Raw genomic sequence first — 17,771 nt, forward strand, 5'->3', positions numbered from 1 at the left:
TGGTCAGATTTGACCCGCTGTCTGCTCTGTCTCTGGCAGGTTCGAGATTCGGATCGAGGCCATGGTCCTCCGTGAAGAGTTCTTCCCTTCTTGTGCTGTGATGAGCCACGAGATCGATGTCGTCCGCGTCGCCACTAAAGGTAACAGCACACGAGCTTCAGTCATACACACACACACAGTCACATGGACTCCGGATCGGTGGCCCAGATATTTGAGCTGTCAGCGGTGATAAACCAAAAGCAGGAATGTGTCACCTGAGAAAATGTGATGTGGGGACAGAGTGGAGAGAGAAGGTTGCGTCATCTTAGTGCTGCTTTGTAATGTGGATTTTAAACGAAATTATGTAAATAAAGTTATAAGATTTACTACAAGTAAAAAAAAGTACAGCTGAGGCTGATGGGAATGTAACAGGTTTTGGTTAGGTACATAAACTAAATAAATATTGGATAAATTGAAAATTTGACCCAGTGATAAATGCGAATCAAGGGATCACTTCAGTTATCATAATGGGGAACATGAATGTAAAAAAGTGATGCTAGCATGGCTGAAAATACTAATGCGCTGCTTTGTGCACACACAGAGATCCCATACCTGTATCCACATCCCTAAACTTATTCTGGGTGTTTATGAACTGACCGAGAAACTTTAAAAAGTAGTAAACAGTACTTTTTTTTTTTCGACCATCACTTGGCCTCAGTGTCATTTTAGCTGAGTCACACTGTCCTGCCACTCTGTGCTTTATTGGATTTTTCTTAAACCCTCTCTTCTACAGTACCACGACCTTTTCACTGCATTGCAGGGCTCGCAGTTAAACACTGCATGGGGAAATAAGGAGAACTTTTATGACACCATTTAATTAAAACTATCTGCAGTATTTAACATTTGGCCCTACTGTTAGCACTACAGGGACAGATGGTCAAAATGTAAAAGGAAATTCATTTAACTACAGATGAATCTGGAAAACGCTGTCGTTATCAGTGATGGTTGTCGTGTGTGTGTGTGGCAGTAAATGACAGTAAAATAGCATGTGATGGGCTGTTGTTATCTGCTGTTCATTCTCTAATTGTGTTTCTATTGATCTCTTCTTATAGAGTTGATGAGCTGTGAGGAGCTTCATGCCATTTTGCATCTGGTGCTGCAGGCCGGGAACATCATGAATGCTGTAAGTCTGCAAGTCATGTTCATTTCAGACATTAACACTGCACTCCTACCTGTCCCATTTAAAGGATAAGCTGGGTGTCATTCTACATTTTTCTTATTGTTGACAAATCCAGTAAAAAGACAAACACCAACAAGTGTCGGTGTTCGTCTCTTGATACTTTCCAGCCTCTCTAACCTGTCTGTGGCTCTGTCCCAGGCCCATTTCCTCCCATTGAACATTATCTTTGATTTTAAAAATGGCTCAGTAATTTCCAAAAACAGAGCTGTATTTTGTCTTTAGCGAACATCACTCAAACTGAAGTATATAGTGCATTTGTTGGTGACTGTTTTCAGTCACAGATAAGTATGTGGAGGGAACATGTCACCCAGTGCAACGAGGTAAATTATTTCGTATTTTGGGAAATACGAGAAGCCTGATACCACTCTTGTGTCTGTCAGGCAAATATGAAGCATAAAGACCAGCTCGCAAGGAAACAAATATCCACCTAACAGCACATCTGAAGCAAATTAAAACATTATGTTTCATTTGTTAAACTCATAGAGATGCTGGAGGCGCAATTGTTTTAAACTTTGGACAGTGCTAGGCTGGCTGTTTGCTCCTGTTTTCTGTCTTTGTGCTAAGCTAAGCTAACTGTCTGCTGCCTTTAGGTCCATAATTAGCTTACAGACATAAGTGAGTGGTATCAGTTGTCTCACAAAGGAAGTAAAGATGTTTCACAGAATGTAGAACAGTTCTCTTAAGTGCATCAGTATTTGTCCTGTTAGCAGAATGTGACCAGAACATACAGGTTACAGACAATGTATTGATTTACATTTGCATATATGTCCTATATAAAAATGTAATTTTAACAATTAAAATCAAATATTTGTAAGGCTGCAGCTTTTTAATTAGATAATTAATGATTTAGTCTCTAAAATGGCAGAAAACTGTGAAAAGCCCAATGTGATGTCATTCAAAATATTGAAAATATTAACCATCAACAGTGGAGGCCAATGGCACAGGCTTTTAATACATAGATAATACACTTTATTAGGATCACTTTATTGTTTGTTTTGGTCTTCTCATGGGATTGGTTGACAATGAGACGAATATAGAATATAACCAGACTCATCCTTGAATTTTTTTTGTTGTGTTTTTGTTCAATCTTTCCTTTGCTCCTCTGTGATCTTCAGGGCGGCTATGCAGGAAACGCTGTGGGATTTAAGCTGTCCTCCCTCCTCTCACTGGCTGACACCAAAGCCAACAAGCCGGGGATGAACCTGCTGCACTTTGTTGCCATGGTTAGTAAAAGCTGCACTTAGACAATATGATGGACACAATACCATTAAGGCCTGTACTGTCTGATGTAATCCAGTATGACACAGCAAAGTGGGGCTACAGTTATTACCATGGAGTTAAATCAACACCTCTAATATGGCGCCACCATAAAGTGAAATGAAGCTTCACACAGGTGCTGGATGGTTTAATTATTTGGCTGTAATGTATGAACCTCCACTGCATTACTCTAATGTGTTTTTTAAGTCATTACTATGAATGTTTGCTTGTGTTTTTCACCTGTGATAAGGTTTATGTTCATCAGCTTGACAAAAAACACTACACTAGCTGAAATAATTTGCTGAGTAATGGCAACTGTTTTTGAGGACATTACACATTTCCTGTTAGAAAGTCTCTGGTCTGGTTTCCACAGTTAAACAACACATTTGAATGTGACAAATAAAATGAAACAATATAGCATGGCTCAAAGGATTATTTATCAGCCACACAGAATTAGTTTCATATAAATCTTTCACAGCAGTGGTGCTCGAGTCAACAGTGACCAAACACTAGGATTAGAGAGGGCAGGTGGACAGCAGATGGTGACAGGAAACAGAAAAGAGCCAAGAGTGTCTGGCCAGACACTTACATAACCAAGAAAAAAAAAAAAAGAGTTCTCCTTCACATAGCAGTTTTGCCACTTAACCTTGAACGGTACCAAAACTGTGGATGGTAATTATGTATTGTGTCTCTCCACACAGGAGGCGAAGAAAAAAGATGAGAAGCTCCTCAAGTTTCCAGAGAGACTTCAGGACGTTCAGAGTGCGGCCAGGTGAGCAGCACGATGTACCGACTTTACCCTGGAAACGTCAGATTCACCCTCTTTAACATCACATGGGGTAATGTGTCAATGCACTCGTGTCCTGACTGTGAAGTTGAGAGTGGTGCTATCAAGTAGGCTGGAAGGAATCTCACTGTAAGTCTGAGCAGAAAATTGTGGACTTTTTTCCACCAAAGGTTGTTGATACGCGAATCGGCTCTGATGTCATCTGAATCATCATGTACGCATAAATAATCGAATATGAATGCAATCTGTAGATCACTAGTTTCCAGAGCTTTACCACTGAAAACAAGGGAAAAACAGGTGGTATTGTTCGAAAGCTGTGATTGGCTGGCTGTCCTACTGGCCATATATTCATGACAATCAAACTTCCAGCTTTACGCTTTAACAGAGCTATAATGATTCACCACAAGTTTAGACAAAATTTAGTTTTTCATAGATCCCTCTTTTTAATGTTTTTAAACTCTGACAAACTTGCCGTGTATATATTTAAAGTGTGAAGTTTTTTCTGGGTTTTGTAAATGAGGTTTTAACGGTTTTATTTATTGCTGAATTGAACACCACCTCCAGCCTCATTACTCAAGCTGACATCTAACTTAAGTGCAGCACTTGGAGAGTCGTGTTCAGAACGCGGTGTGACTGTGGAGGCTGTCAGGCTCTGTCAGCTTCACAAGGTCATCTCTTTGAGGAGTCAGTACAGCTCCTGCACCACAGAGCCCCCCTCCCTCGCCTCCCCTCCCCTCCTCCCTCAGGATATGTGAATCCATTTCTCCCAGCAGTCCTGTCTTCGCCTCTAACAGATGACAGTCTGACAGTGTATTCAGCAAAATGTTGTCAAATATCATTACGCCTACCAGTATCATCAGGAGAGTTTGCAGCCAGCAATGTGATTATTCTGTATGCAATAACCTGAATTGTCTCTAAGCACATTTTCCTGATCTGCATCTTTGCTTTTCCTCATGCAGAATCTCAGTGGAGAACATTGAGATGGAGTTTTCCTCTTTATATGTTCGGATTAAATCTCTGGAGGAAAAGGTTCAAGGAGACCAGGAGCTACTGCAGCAGCTGGAGCCCTTTCTGCAGGTGAAGCAGCAGTAGTTATGTAATGCATTACATACCAAGAGAGAGAGTTGGATCCAGGCCACTGTACATTTCTGCCACTGCTGACTCAAGCGCAATAGATAATGACATCCATAAAAGTGTGTAACATTTTTTTAATAAAAAATGTGTGTGTGTGTGTGTGTGTGTGTGTGTTTGATGGCCTGTCTCAGAGTTCAGCACGGACTCTCCAGGACCTGAAGAGACGCAGGCTGGATCTGCGTAAGGAGGGAAACACTCTCATCGATTTCTTTTGTGAAGACAAGGACACGTTCAAGCTGGACGAGTGCTTCCGCATCTTTCAAGACTTCTGCATCAAGTTCAAGAAAGCTGTTAAGGTCAGTTTGATTTAAAGGGCTGTTACAAATAGCTTTGTGGTAAGAATGTAAATTTGTAATCACACAGGAAAAGTCATAAAGCATTTCCTTAATTTCATATTTTGACAGGCATTGAAATAGAAATTATAAAAAGAATTTATAAATGAACTATTAATCCATCAATGAATACCTCAGATTTAAAAATGGATTTACAAAAACAGCATCAAACACTCATTAAATACACAATTAAAAAATACATTTAGTAATTAATGAATAAATAACAGAATTCGAAAAAATTTAATTTGAAAAACCGTTTCCTTTTTTCTGCCGCTTTTCCTTTTCCTGTTAGCTAATCGATTTGCTTAGTCATTCAGCTTCTCCTTTTAGCCTTTCCATTCAGCTTTTCAATGACACGCTGGGCCTTCAGTGCTGGTGTAACCTGATGAAACACTCCCAATTGGATGAAACAAGCTCTCTGATTGGTTGGAGAGCTAACCAGTCATATCATCTCCTAATAACCAATCAGAGAGCTTGCTGCTGTACATCAACATCACTAAAAAGATGTCAGACTCAAGAAGACAGTTAGAAGGGTTTTAGAGAAACACCCACATTAGGCATCTTTATCTGGAAAAGAAAACAAAGAACAGTGAAGTGAATACCCAACAAGTTTCAACTTTTAACTTCAAATTTAACTTTATTGTCCCCAAGGGGAAAACCGTTTGACAGTGAGGTCAAACTTACATGGTTTACTTCATTTTACTTGAACTTCAGGCTCTGTTGGATTAATGAAGATTAGAGGAATTCATTCCAGTGAAGGGTGAATCACAGACAGATTTTTGATTATGTAGACAAAGGATAACAATATTCACTACTTTTCCACAGCGAATGAGTTCATACTTGTGATGTTAATGATGATGATAATTTTTGTTATTTATTTTTTTAAAACCATTCGCTTCAAAATGTATCATTATTATTCTGGGATTTCCTCCATGTTGTTTTAACTGCTGTGCTGTTGAAGGGGACTGCGTCAACAAAAATTGTCTGCAAATTGTGCATGAGGTGTTTCTGTGGTGAACATCCTGTGTAACTGATAGAAATAACCCACACTGAAACAATATTGAAACATTCATTAAGATGAGTGAATTTAGAGGTGAAAAAAAAGTGTTTGAAATGTTTCTCATCTGATCTGATGTCACCGTAATCTAATTGTGTTCTTGTAAGCCTAACTCAACATTTCTCCACCTTTGTGTTTCTCTCAGGACAACATGGATCGCGAGTTGAAGGAAGCAGCCAGACAGCGTCGTCTGCGAGAGCTGGAGGAGAAGCGCTTTGCGTGGTCGGGTGCAGATCAGAGTGGAGGATTTGGTCGCAGCAGCAGTGAGAACGACGTGGAAATGCTCACCAAGGAAGGGCTCCTGGACTTCTTCCAGCAGAGGTCTCAGAGTCCACACAGCCCACTGGGACGTTCTGCCAGCGCCCGCCGTCACCGTCACACCATGACCTCCATAGCGGACCGCGAACTCCAGGGATACCTTGAGCTCTTTGGAGGCACTGGGAATCCCACTGACTATTCCAAGTTTAACAGCCTACCTCGGTCGGGCCGCCCCGTGCAGCGGAAGACGACCCCGTGGATCTTAGCCCAGGATGACAACCGTGAGTTAGGCTGCGACAGACAGGTGACTTCTCCATGTGCAGAAAGTGAACCTATCAGCCCACTGGCCAGGTTTTCCTCCTCTGGGTTAAATGATAACGAGGACCCATACAACAACAACAACAACAACTACTCATCTGTATCAGAGAGCAGCGCTCTGCCTCGCTCCTTCTGTGTCTTTCAGAAGCCCGCCCATCTTCCCAACCCAACATTTACCGGTCACATGAATGTTAGTGTGGAGAAGCATACTTTAGTTCGCGGTCCTCAAGCTTTTGACCTCCCTAGTCCAAACAATAACAGTAATCACATGCATTTTGTCAACCAGGGGGATGTGGTGGTGACAGATTTGGAAAAGGAGCGACAGTCACCTCCCAAGAATCTAAACAACTTTCCAGGTGATAAACTTTTAGGAAGAGGAATAGATCCCAAGGCAGCATGGGAAGATAAAATAGATCCTCCCACACAGGCTGGGTCCTCTCCTGAAAGAGAGAAGGAAGAGGAGGACAACAGCACAGTTTCATCAACAACCTGTGATACACCTCTTCCACTAGATACCTCTGTGTCCAATAAGAAGCCAGTGTTCTACATCCTAGACTGCACAGAGACTGACTGCTCTGTCACCTTGGATTACTCTGAGGCCGAAAGCTCATCTCTAACAAAAGAGGGACTTCACTTCAGAGCGGAGGACTGCAGCAAGGATCAGGAGAGCCAACAGGATCCAAGCTCTCTGTCATCTAATCTGGAGTCCATGTCTCCCAACGACCAGTCTGTTTCAACCAATGAGCTGTCAGCGCCAAAATCTGTGGACGCAGCATCCATGACTCCGTCCGCGACCACGGAAGAGTGGGACACGGAGAGCTGCGACACCGCTGAGGGAAAACAAGGCACAGAGAAAGATGTGCAGAGAAGCAGCAGGAAACCAGCGCACGCAAAGGGTAAAGTTAACAAAGCGGCAAAGAGCAGCGGCGGTCGCGGCGTGCGAATGCTGACCAGCAGCGAGAACCAGGGCATGCGTAAAGTTGTGCCTATTAGCAAGTTAACGAGGACAGGTAGCAGCAAGCACGCAGAGAGAACTTTGGCGCACGAAACTGGGGAGCCACGCCGGCCTCTCCGAGATCAGAGCACCCCGGCAAGAGGAAGGAGCGAGAGGACCACGAGACCTCCTCGACACTCCAGCTTGCCTCCCGATGAGTCAAAAGCTCAGAGGGGAAGCACGGGCGGCTTTTCAAGATGGGCACGTGATTCAACCCCGAGGAAGGCCTCCATCCACAAGCCAAGCGCCAAACCCCTGAGGAACATCCCCAAGGCTGCTCCAGAGGAGAAAATGTGCCGCTCCACCATGAGAGCCTTGGCCCAGGCCCAGGCCCAAGCTCAGGCCCAGGCCCAGGCCCAGGGTGGAGCTTCCTCCGAGAACAGCAGCTCACATACTCTCAGCGCAAGAAACCCCTCCGACGTCCCCGGCTTTGCCCGTAACACCGTAGCTTCGTCCTCCAGGACCAAGAAGGAGCTGGGTCCCCCGTCCGTCCCCTCCACCCCATCTCGCAGCCCCTCGCTCCTGGGTCGACAGCCCTCTGCAAAGCAGAACAGGTTATCACCCACAGTTCATTCAAGCGAGGAGCGGCCACAAGGTACAAACCTACGACGAGTGCAAAGCGTGAAGGCCACCAGTCGAAGTGCCTACCGCAGCGAGACCCCGCCTCCAGCACGTGATGATATTCGTAAGACTAGTAGCTTTTCTGAAAAGTCAATGACGCCCAGCAGAAATGCTAAACCCAGCTGGAAATAAAAAAACTAACTGGAGAAAGACAAGTAGAGACTTTCTCCACAGCTCAGTGTAAATTGATATTCACCCTCTTCCCCGTCTCCAGCGCTGACGTCTCCTCTCATATGATGCAAAAGACAGGAATCTGAATCTCACCTCCAGTTCCTGCTTTAGCTGACTCTGGATCAGGTTTATGAATTGCAAAGAGCAAGATGCAATGAACTTCTCCACGTTCCGTTTCATTCATACAAAAAAGCTATTGTTCACAAATTCCTTTTATTTCTTGATGGGGGGAGGGGGATTAACTAAACTGACAAATGGCAAATTGGTGTTTTTACACAGGAGCCTCTTTGCCTGCTTAGCTGTCTGTGTAGCGTATCTGTCTAGTGTCTGTGGTGATGTTGACGTTGAACACTACTGTCTATACAATGCTGCTAATTAGCTCTGACAATTTGAAACTGAGTTTCAGTGTCTGTTTGATTCAGGGTTACAAGATTTGTTGTACCTTATCTTGCTGCTCTTTATGGTGATTTTCAGTTGCCTCCTCCTGTAGAGAACCGCTCTGTTTGCTTTTTTGGTTCATTTGCTTGATACCTCAGAAAAATTGCAGTGGCCTTGCACCAGCAGACAAAGTAGAATATATTCTTCAGTTCTGCATGATAAAGATGTAGATGAAATCTGATCATTTGGTTTAAAATAACTGCAGTGTCACTTTTTACAAATCCCTGGTATATTACTATTACTACAATATATATAAAGTCACAGATTATATGCTCACAGTGCGTACCTACTGTTGTACTCCTCGTACCTTGTGTATGTATGTGTAGTAGTTTGTAAATGTAATAGAACTCCTCCATAATATCATGGAGTAGACGTGCATGTAGGACATGCTTCCTATACACTGTAGGCTAACACATGATCAACGCTAATGCTTTGAAAGAAAAGCATTGAATGCATCTGAAACAACACTGGAAACATCATCAGTCATGTGATCTAATTTTTCTACTGTGAATGTAGTCTGATCAGATTTTCTCCAGGCCTGCAACAATAGCTCTAACTGGTCATGATTTAGCTTAGCATTAGTTTGTGATTCTTAAGTGTTACCATTACATTCAAGTCACAAAGTTAGTCATTCAGTTTTCTGAAAAATAAGCACCCGCTGATCTTTGAAAAAATTCATAAGTTCAATGAACAACACTTTCAGAATAAGAAAATATAATTTGTTCTGCTGCAAAAAAAAAAAAAAAAAACACAACCAGAAATTACATTTGTCCTTGCTCATTTTGTATGCCACATGTTATTTTGTATGGAAATGTAAAATAATACATACAAATTTACATCTACTGTAAATGGATAACAATAACTGATAGTGGTTATACATTTTGTTTAATGTGCACAAGCCGAGCACAGACATACAGGATGTCACTTCCAGCTAACATCTTGAAACATCTTTGAAAAAATATTCTGCTGCACAATAATCAGATAACCCAGTTAATGTAGTATATTTACAGTTTAAAAAACAGATTGAACCCATTCAATCCTACAAAGACCGCATGTCTGTGCTCAATTTGTTCAAAGTGAAACAAAATTTCTAACCTTTGTCATTGAAACACAAGTTTTATGATGAGTTGTATTTGTCAATATTAATGTTACATTATTTTATATTTTTATGCAAAATAATCTGTGTATTTTTCTTTTGTTGTACAATAAGAGCGAGGACGTGTCATTTCCAGTAGTCCTGGAATAGGAAATATATGTGAGTGTTTTTTTTTTCATCCATATGGCTGGACAAGTCTGTGAGGTTTCAGCAGGAAGTGTTGTGAAACAACCCTCTGAGCTTGAGCATGTGATACTAATACAGAAAAGGCACAAACTGGGGCTAAATTCAGCCCTGTTGACCATCTCACACCACTTGCCTTTCAACCTGCATTGTGCCATTGCCTTGATGGCAACAACTTTCACAACAGTGCATTGCCTTAAAGCTTAATGTAGCCGATCCATCACCAGTAGAAACTCCTCGATTGTAGAAGGAGAGTAGAAACTTTTCCTACATTCCATCACACTGAACAGAAACAGTGACTCCGCTGGTTAGTGATTCACTTTGTAAATAATGTAAAGACATAGTATTTTTCTGACTATCAATGTTTACATAGCATTAAAAATGAAGACTAGCAGAGTGAAGTATGTGAGAGCACAGAGATTTTAAAGCGGTCAGAGCAATGATATCTTCCATCAGATGTTTGAGAGTCCTGGCCTGCAGTGTGTAGTCATGCTGTGGGTGTCTTCCTGTTCCCTGTAATGCAAATGAAGTTGATGGAGTGATGACACAAAAGGTCCAGTGTGACGTGCCACTGTGTGTGTGGCCTGCATGTCGCCTAAATTTGGAGCCCTTTTCACAGAGCAGAAAGTGGAGTCATTTAGGGCTGCGGCTCAGCAACAATGAAAGTGAAGAAAAACAAAAACCGAACAACTGAAAAGCTAATTTGCTTCATGGGGACAGTTTGGGTGTGGTTTGATCAGATTGAACTGACAGTATCCAACGTTAACATTAAGAGCTGTTTACTTACCAGATTAGAAGAAACACATCTTTACTTCAGCATCAAACTTCATTCCTTTACTCACCAAGAGCGGTCACCAGCAGTAGAAAGTCAGTGTTGACTCTTGTCTGTATCATATCTTTTCTTCTACTCAAGCTAGCATGCTAATCAGCTAGCCCCAGCCCATAGTGTGCGGCTCACAGGGTATATTATAACCTTGTGTAAACACAATGATGGCTGAAGCTCTTGTCAAGTGACAATCACAACCATCTGCTCCCAGAGAGAAACCATGTTCAGCAGCAAAGAAAACTTACAAATGTCCTCTTTAATTGCTTTGAAAAAAATTGAATTCCCATCCTGAAACCCATGTAGACCTGTTCAAAATGCTTGTTTGATATCATACTATCCAAACCCAAAGACCATGTAGTCAGCTGATTAGAAAACCAATAAAAAATCACAAGGAAACAAGGAATTCTTTGGTATTTTTTCCTACCAATGACTAAATATTATATCAAATTTGTCGTTGCTGATTATTTTTCTGGCAATTGATTAATCAACTTATCATGTCAGGTAAAGTAATGACTTTACTTTTGAAAATATTCATGAATATTTGCCTGGGAGTGCTCAGTAGTGTGACGCTGCAGTGGAATTGCTCGTCGGTGGACGTCAAGTTCAGACTCTAAGACCCATTTGAGATATTTTAACATATATTCTCCTGTAAACTTTGTTAAAATCATCACAAAGACAGTTGAAAAATAATCAACTCATGAACATTGTATTTACAAATTCAAAAGCCTCGGGAAAATGTGTGTTTGGCATAAATAACAGAAGATTTGTCACTCAGCTTGACTGTAGAAACATTTCTCCTGACAACTTTTCTTTCATTTGCATCATGAATTGGGCTGTTTAAAAAAAAAAAAAAAAAAAAAAAAGACACTTAACTATTATGAAACTCGAGCTGCTTTTCTCCTGAATTGGACACAATACGTCCCAATCCTCTGCCCTCTGTCTCCCACCTCAGCCTCCTCGTCTGTGTCGTCTCCTGCTGTCTTTTTAACAGCCCCGAGCATGACAATGGCTGCCCTTTACATTAAATCATGCTGGCTTGCAGCAGTAGAGCTGCTTTGGAATTTGAATACTTACTCGCCCTTCTCACCACAACGTCCTTGTTAGGGGATGGTTACCACAGTAACAGTACAAACAGCCAATACTGACTCTGGCCTTGTAAACAGAAAGGTTAGTGCCGTCCACAAACTTTTGTCAAGTTGAAATGGTATTGTTTCATGTCACAAACCTGCTCACCACATGTGACTTTATATGTAGAGTAAATGTTTTTATATAATCTTTCTGTCTAGTTCTATGTGTGTTCCCTCAATGTATCTCTCACCAAATGAACTGTGTCTTATTCTGGCATTAATTTCCCCAAGGACGTCTTAGTAAACAGGAGAAGAATGAAGGAGTAGTTCAGGTGTTGTTTTTTACCCTGATGGGATGAGACTGTCGATGTGTCTGCTGTAGTTTTCACACCTGTGGAGAAATAGGTGCTGCGTCACTCCGCTTGGTCTTTTACAATCTGAAGTCTCATGATGAAAAAAAAACCTGAAAGACTGATCACTACGTCGAGCAAATGATCATCTGTGACCACAGGGCTGCAAATCACGATGTTAACTCTGTTTGTATTTCTGATGACGACATCAAAGAAATAAATAAAATCACATGTTGCTGTGTAAACTGAAAACTGTGTGTTCTCTGTGTTCCTTGCTTCTCAATAATTGATGCTGCTGTGAATCATGAATGTTGACTATTTTTAAAGCAGTGTTTTGTGGTGAAGTCTCGAGGGCCACGATGAGGACACTGATGGAAAATTCCTAGTTGTGCAAGCAGCTCATGTTAAAGAATAAAACATTTTTTTAAAAGAAGTAATTAAAATGCTGTTTGTTAGAGATGTGATAGGCTAAAATCAATCTCAATGACTGCTGAAATGTCAACACTTGGGCTGCACAGCTGAACAGTAAAAACTGATTTCTTTTACTAAGTGTCCCACATCTGCCTTTACACCACCAGAGTGCAGCAGAGTATCAGTGTATGATGTTCATCGCATCCTCCGCCCTCCCTGCAACAAGCTTCGAAGAAATGTACCAAATGTGCTGCAGTGAGGTTCCACTGCTGTACAGGACACACTGGGAACAAAAGTAGCCGCATGACTGACAGCGGAACCACATATAGCAGAACCATGAATGGTGATTTTTGTCATTTCAGGCAAGTGTCTGTTCTTCGTCTGGAGTTTCAGAGTATCAAGTATAATCACTCACAACTGATGGAATTAAATGATGTATTTATTCAATAATGCTCTCCATCAATTCATGTTCACTTCCCCTGGTTACTTAACAACTTTGCTACTACTTGCTGCTAGTTCGCGGAACGTCCCCCCCCCCCGGTCGTTCTCGGACCGTTCGCGGAACGTCCCCCCCCCCCCGGTCGTTCGCGGACCGTTCCCTCCCGGTCGTTCTTAGAACGTTCGCGGAACGTTCCCCCCCGGTCGTTCATGGAACGTTCGCGGAACGTTCCCTCCCGGTCGTTCGCGGACCGTTCATGGAACGTTCCCTCCCGGTCGTTAGCGGAACGTTCCCTCCCGGTCGTTCATGGAACGTTTGCGGAACGTTCCCTCCCGGCAGTTCTTAGAACGTTCGCGGAACGTTCCCCCCCGGTCGTTAGCGGAACGTTCCCTCCCGGTCGTTCTTAGAACGTTCGCGGAACGTTCCCCCCCGGTCGTTCATGGAACGTTCGCGGAACGTTCCCTCCCGGTCGTTCGCGGACCGTTCATGGAACGTTCCCTCCCGGTCGTTAGCGGAACGTTCCCTCCCGGTCGTTCATGGAACGTTTGCGGAACGTTCCCTCCCGGCAGTTCTTAGAACGTTCGCGGAACGTTCCCCCCGGTCGTTAGCGGAACGTTCCCTCCCGGTCGTTCTTAGAACGTTCGCGGAACGTTCCCCCCCGGTCGTTAGCGGAACGTTCCCTCCCGGTCGTTCGCGGACCGTTCATGGAACGTTCCCTCCCGGTAGTTCTCGGAACATTTGCGGAACGTTCCCTCCCGGTCGTTCATGGAACGTTCATGGAACGTTCCCTCCCGGTCGTTAGCGGAACGTTCCCTCCCGGTCGTTCATAGAACGTTCGCGGAACGTTCCCTCCCGGTCGTTCTTAGAACGTTCGCGGAACGTTCCCCCCCGGTCGTTCGCGGAACGTTCCCTCCCGGTCGTTTGCGGACCGTTCATGGAACGTTCCCCCCCGGTCGTTCTCGGACCGTTCGCGGAACGTTCCCTCCCGGTCGTTCTTAGAACGTTCGCGGAACGTTCCCGCCCGGTCGTTCATGGAACGTTCGCGGAACGTTCCCCCCCCGGTCGTTAGCGGAACGTTCCCTCCCGGTCGTTCTTAGAACGTTCGCGGAACGTTCCCTCCCGGTCGTTCGCGGACCGTTAACAGAACGTTCCCTCCCGGTAGTTCGCGGAACGTCCCCTCCCGGTCGTTCTTAGAACGTTCGCGGAACGTTCCCGCCCGGTCGTTCATGGAACGTTCGCGGAACGTTCCCCCCCCGGTCGTTAGCGGACCGTTAACAGAACGTTCCCCCCGGTAGTTCGCGGACTGTCTGATCCCAGAGGCCTTGAGCAGTGTGGGCTCCTGCCACAGAGGGCAGTGAGCTGGATGGCGGCAGATGTCAAACGGCTCCTGACTCCGCACGTTGATCTCAGATCAAAGTTGCTGTTGCCGTGTGTGAGGGATTATGTTCCTCCCAATCCCTCCTCATCCTGCAGCTCAGCCTAACACCTGAAGGAGGATCTTTACTTTCACTCAGATTCTGCTGCAGGTAGTGACAGGTCCTCTCATCCACCTCTCGTGAGCAGAGCATTTATATTTTTCATATTCATAAAGAGCGGCTCAAGGATGTTCTCCTGCTCATCGAATACGTCATGAAGCAGACAACTGGGATGAGAAACAACAACAACAACAACAACAACAACAACGTTCCTGCACAGGAAATATGTCTCAGCAACCTGATCTGTAGAAAGAGTGAGTCATGACTTGTGTCTGTTTTGTTAGTGATTTTCAGTGCATGTTTACTCCAGCAGTGGTTTGTGGGAATTAGAAATGAAAAGCATCTCTTCTTCTGGTTAATTTCAAATCCTCCAGCACTGTTTGGATATTTGTAGCTGATTTTCTCAGATGTCAAGCATTTACAACCAAAAAAACTACACTGTAAATGAAAAATATGCCCAAAAACTAAGAATCTCATGCAATCCTGAGTTCGAATAAGTTCATTCTTCAAAGAGCCTCTTGCTTTTTATACCAGGTGACATTACTACAGTGTCCTGGTGGTGACCTTACCCCCTGTCACTTTAAAGGACATAATGTCAAAGCTGATTCTTGTCAATGCATCACTCTGACCTTTAACACATGTCTGCACATAAACGTATGCGTGCCACCGTCTCTACAGCGCAGTGACAACATGCCTGGATTTCAGAGACTCATTCTACTACAGCCACAGGGATTATCAGTGTAAAACCAGCAGAGGACTGCTGAGATTAGGAGCCAGCCTACGTACAACTACTGTGTCTGTTTGTAGACAACTGCTCAGGTGTCAACAAAACACTGCAACAAAAACTGATCAAAGCATCACTGCAGCAGAAATGCTCTCATGTGAATTCAAGGACAAAATAAAACTGTATTTCTTGTCAGTGGAGAACAGAAAAGATTTTGACAGCTGAGGACTGACGTGGGTGATGCTGACGTCTTGCTTCTGTCTTCAGATCTACACGTCGTGAACACATGGTGAGAGTCAAACCCCTGAACTGGCCCGACGGACGCCGAGAGACGGCACTGACACAGACATGGGGTGAGGAACATGCTTTACTCACTGCATTAGTGGGAGAAACTTTCCTCTCCTCTTACTTTAGACAATTCTTTCTTTCATAATGAATTACAAGACAGTGCTTTAGTCATTATCTGAAATCTTCATGTAAAAGTCAGTAGAGCTGAGAGTCAATGAATCAATTAGTTGCTGAACTTTTTGATATTAGATAGATATTCATTTCAACACATTTCTGGTTCCAGATTGATAAAACTGGAGAATTTGCTGATTTTTTTATGTCATATCTTTGGGTTTTCTATGGACAGAAGGGTAAAAGAAAGAATCAGACACCACCTTGGGCTCTGGGCCCTTTTTTGATTAAACAAATATTTTTTTTTTGCTCTTTTCTGATATTCTATAGACAAAACTATTTAAAAAAAACATTCAGTAGCTGGTGGAATAATGAAAATAATCATTGGTTGCAGCTCTAATATGCAGAGTTCCAATCAAATTATTATTGATTTTCAGTCCATACATTTTCCATTCTCATGGCTGCTGTTAAAGTTTAAGATAAATTATTCAAGTCCCACGTGTGGCATCAGACATAGTTTCTGCAACCACTTTATCAGAGCTGCACTCAAGCTCACTTCCTGCTAAGACACGGTGGATGGTCTGATTTATTTGATACTGCAGCTTTTTAAAATGTTTCTGATTGTCATACACAATACGTTTGTATATATGTTTTCCTGTTGCCAGTGTCAAAGAAATCTCACATTACTGCAGTAAAGGTCTTTACTCTGAATAAAAAAAGACAGAGATGCATCTGCTGTTTCATCCTTTGGATTTTACTTCCCAGCAAACATGTCTCTGTCTACTAAATATCTGTGGATCTCCTACTTTGACATAGATGATACTGTACATGCAACCACATCCTTTCTAATCACTGTTTCACTCTACAAAAGCCTCTTAATTACCATTTCCACATCAAACTTTCATTGCGATTTGGTCCTCAGCATATGTTCAACCAAAACAGCATGAATGAGACAAAAGAAGCCGGTCAATTATTCAGCAGCCATTCACAGAGCTTTCTGCTAATCCCACCATGCTCTACTGAACTAACAGCGGCAGCAGGTGCAGGCAGCTGTGACCAGTGCGACATGAAATTATGAACAAACGATCAAACTCTAGTCTGCATATTCTGGTTTTGTTCTTAAACCAGGCTTCATTTACAGGGTCAGTGAAACATTGCGGTGTAGGGTTTATTGGCTCTTCACACGTAGCCGCTTTGATGCCATGATTTGAATTTTGCAAAAATACATTATGGATTTTTTCCCCCCTGACATTCAAAGTGTGATCACGAGTATTGAGTTTTTACAATGAGCTTCATTATATTCCGTTTAATTCTCAAACCTAAAGCAGAGAGCTGTTGGGGATCTACAATGTGCACTGCTGAAACAGACTTCAGACACAAGTTTGTGTTTTAGTCAGAGGTGGAAAGTAACTTTTTATTTATTTACTGTACCTTTTTGTACTTTACACTGCATTAATGTCTCCATTTGCTGTTACTTTGTTGGTCTACTCTACGTTGCAGATTCAATCTTACATACACAATGAGATGCTTAGTAAAAGATGTAACTGGCAAATGGAGTGAAAATATGGGGCGTCTCTGTGGCTCATCTGGTAGAGACTTACTCCGAACTGCAGCGGCCGCAGCCCTTTGCCCCCCCAACCTTCCACACTCTCTCTCTCTATATATATCTCTCTCTATCTCACTGCAAATATAAATAAAGTTATAAAAAGCCTGAAAAAAAACACAGAGTAAGGGACTTTCTGCATAATAGGAACATTTACTTTTTATATTTTGAACACATTTTCCTGATAACACTTCTGTACTTTTGCTGAGGTAACACTTTGAGTGCAGAATTTGATATGTAAACACTTTGGTATGGCTCCTTTAACTTTCTCGATAAGATCTGAAAAACTTCATGCTGTACCTCTGAAGTTATTCAAAAGACAGAGGTTTGATGCTGAAACAAACAGAAATCTTTGCACCAAGTCTGTGATTGTGCACTGCATGCTAAGCAGATGCCCTTTGACTGTAGCACATACACACACACACATACACACACGCACAGTGCATTAGTTTTCCAAAATAGTTGTGAGGCCTTCAGATGCATCGAGATCAACCCCTCCCCCTCCTCCGATACACACCAGACAATAAACCTCATGCCGCCTTTTTTTTCTATCACACAAAATCAGTAATGGAAAAGGAATGCAAATAACCTGTTTCTCTGTTTCTTTCTGTT

The 17,771-nt window shown here is 42.8% G+C and overlaps 2 protein-coding genes across 2 annotated transcripts in view; both read left to right on the plus strand.

Annotated features, from left to right (window-relative positions):
• fhdc1 (FH2 domain containing 1) overlaps positions 1-12,360 on the plus strand; it is a 35,735-nt gene extending 23,375 nt beyond the window's left edge. The window contains exons 6-12 of the mRNA XM_071505096.1: positions 40-140; positions 1,092-1,162; positions 2,335-2,442; positions 3,178-3,248; positions 4,223-4,340; positions 4,529-4,693; positions 5,932-12,360. Coding sequence (XP_071361197.1) covers positions 40-140; positions 1,092-1,162; positions 2,335-2,442; positions 3,178-3,248; positions 4,223-4,340; positions 4,529-4,693; positions 5,932-8,109 — 2,812 coding nt within the window. The 3' untranslated portion in view covers positions 8,110-12,360. The remainder of the gene's footprint in view (positions 1-39; positions 141-1,091; positions 1,163-2,334; positions 2,443-3,177; positions 3,249-4,222; positions 4,341-4,528; positions 4,694-5,931) is intronic.
• Positions 12,361-14,589: 2,229 nt separating this feature from the next.
• trim2a (tripartite motif containing 2a) overlaps positions 14,590-17,771 on the plus strand; it is a 34,256-nt gene continuing 31,074 nt past the window's right edge. The window contains exons 1-2 of the mRNA XM_071505718.1: positions 14,590-14,687; positions 15,425-15,510. The gene's annotated coding sequence lies outside the window, so the exon portion shown is untranslated. The remainder of the gene's footprint in view (positions 14,688-15,424; positions 15,511-17,771) is intronic.

Source organism: Trachinotus anak, unplaced genomic scaffold (assembly GCF_046630095.1).
Source record: "Trachinotus anak isolate AG129_WGS33_773 ecotype Australia unplaced genomic scaffold, CSIRO_AGI_Tana_v1 ptg000019l, whole genome shotgun sequence".
Classification (NCBI taxonomy): Eukaryota; Metazoa; Chordata; class Actinopteri; order Carangiformes; family Carangidae; genus Trachinotus; species Trachinotus anak.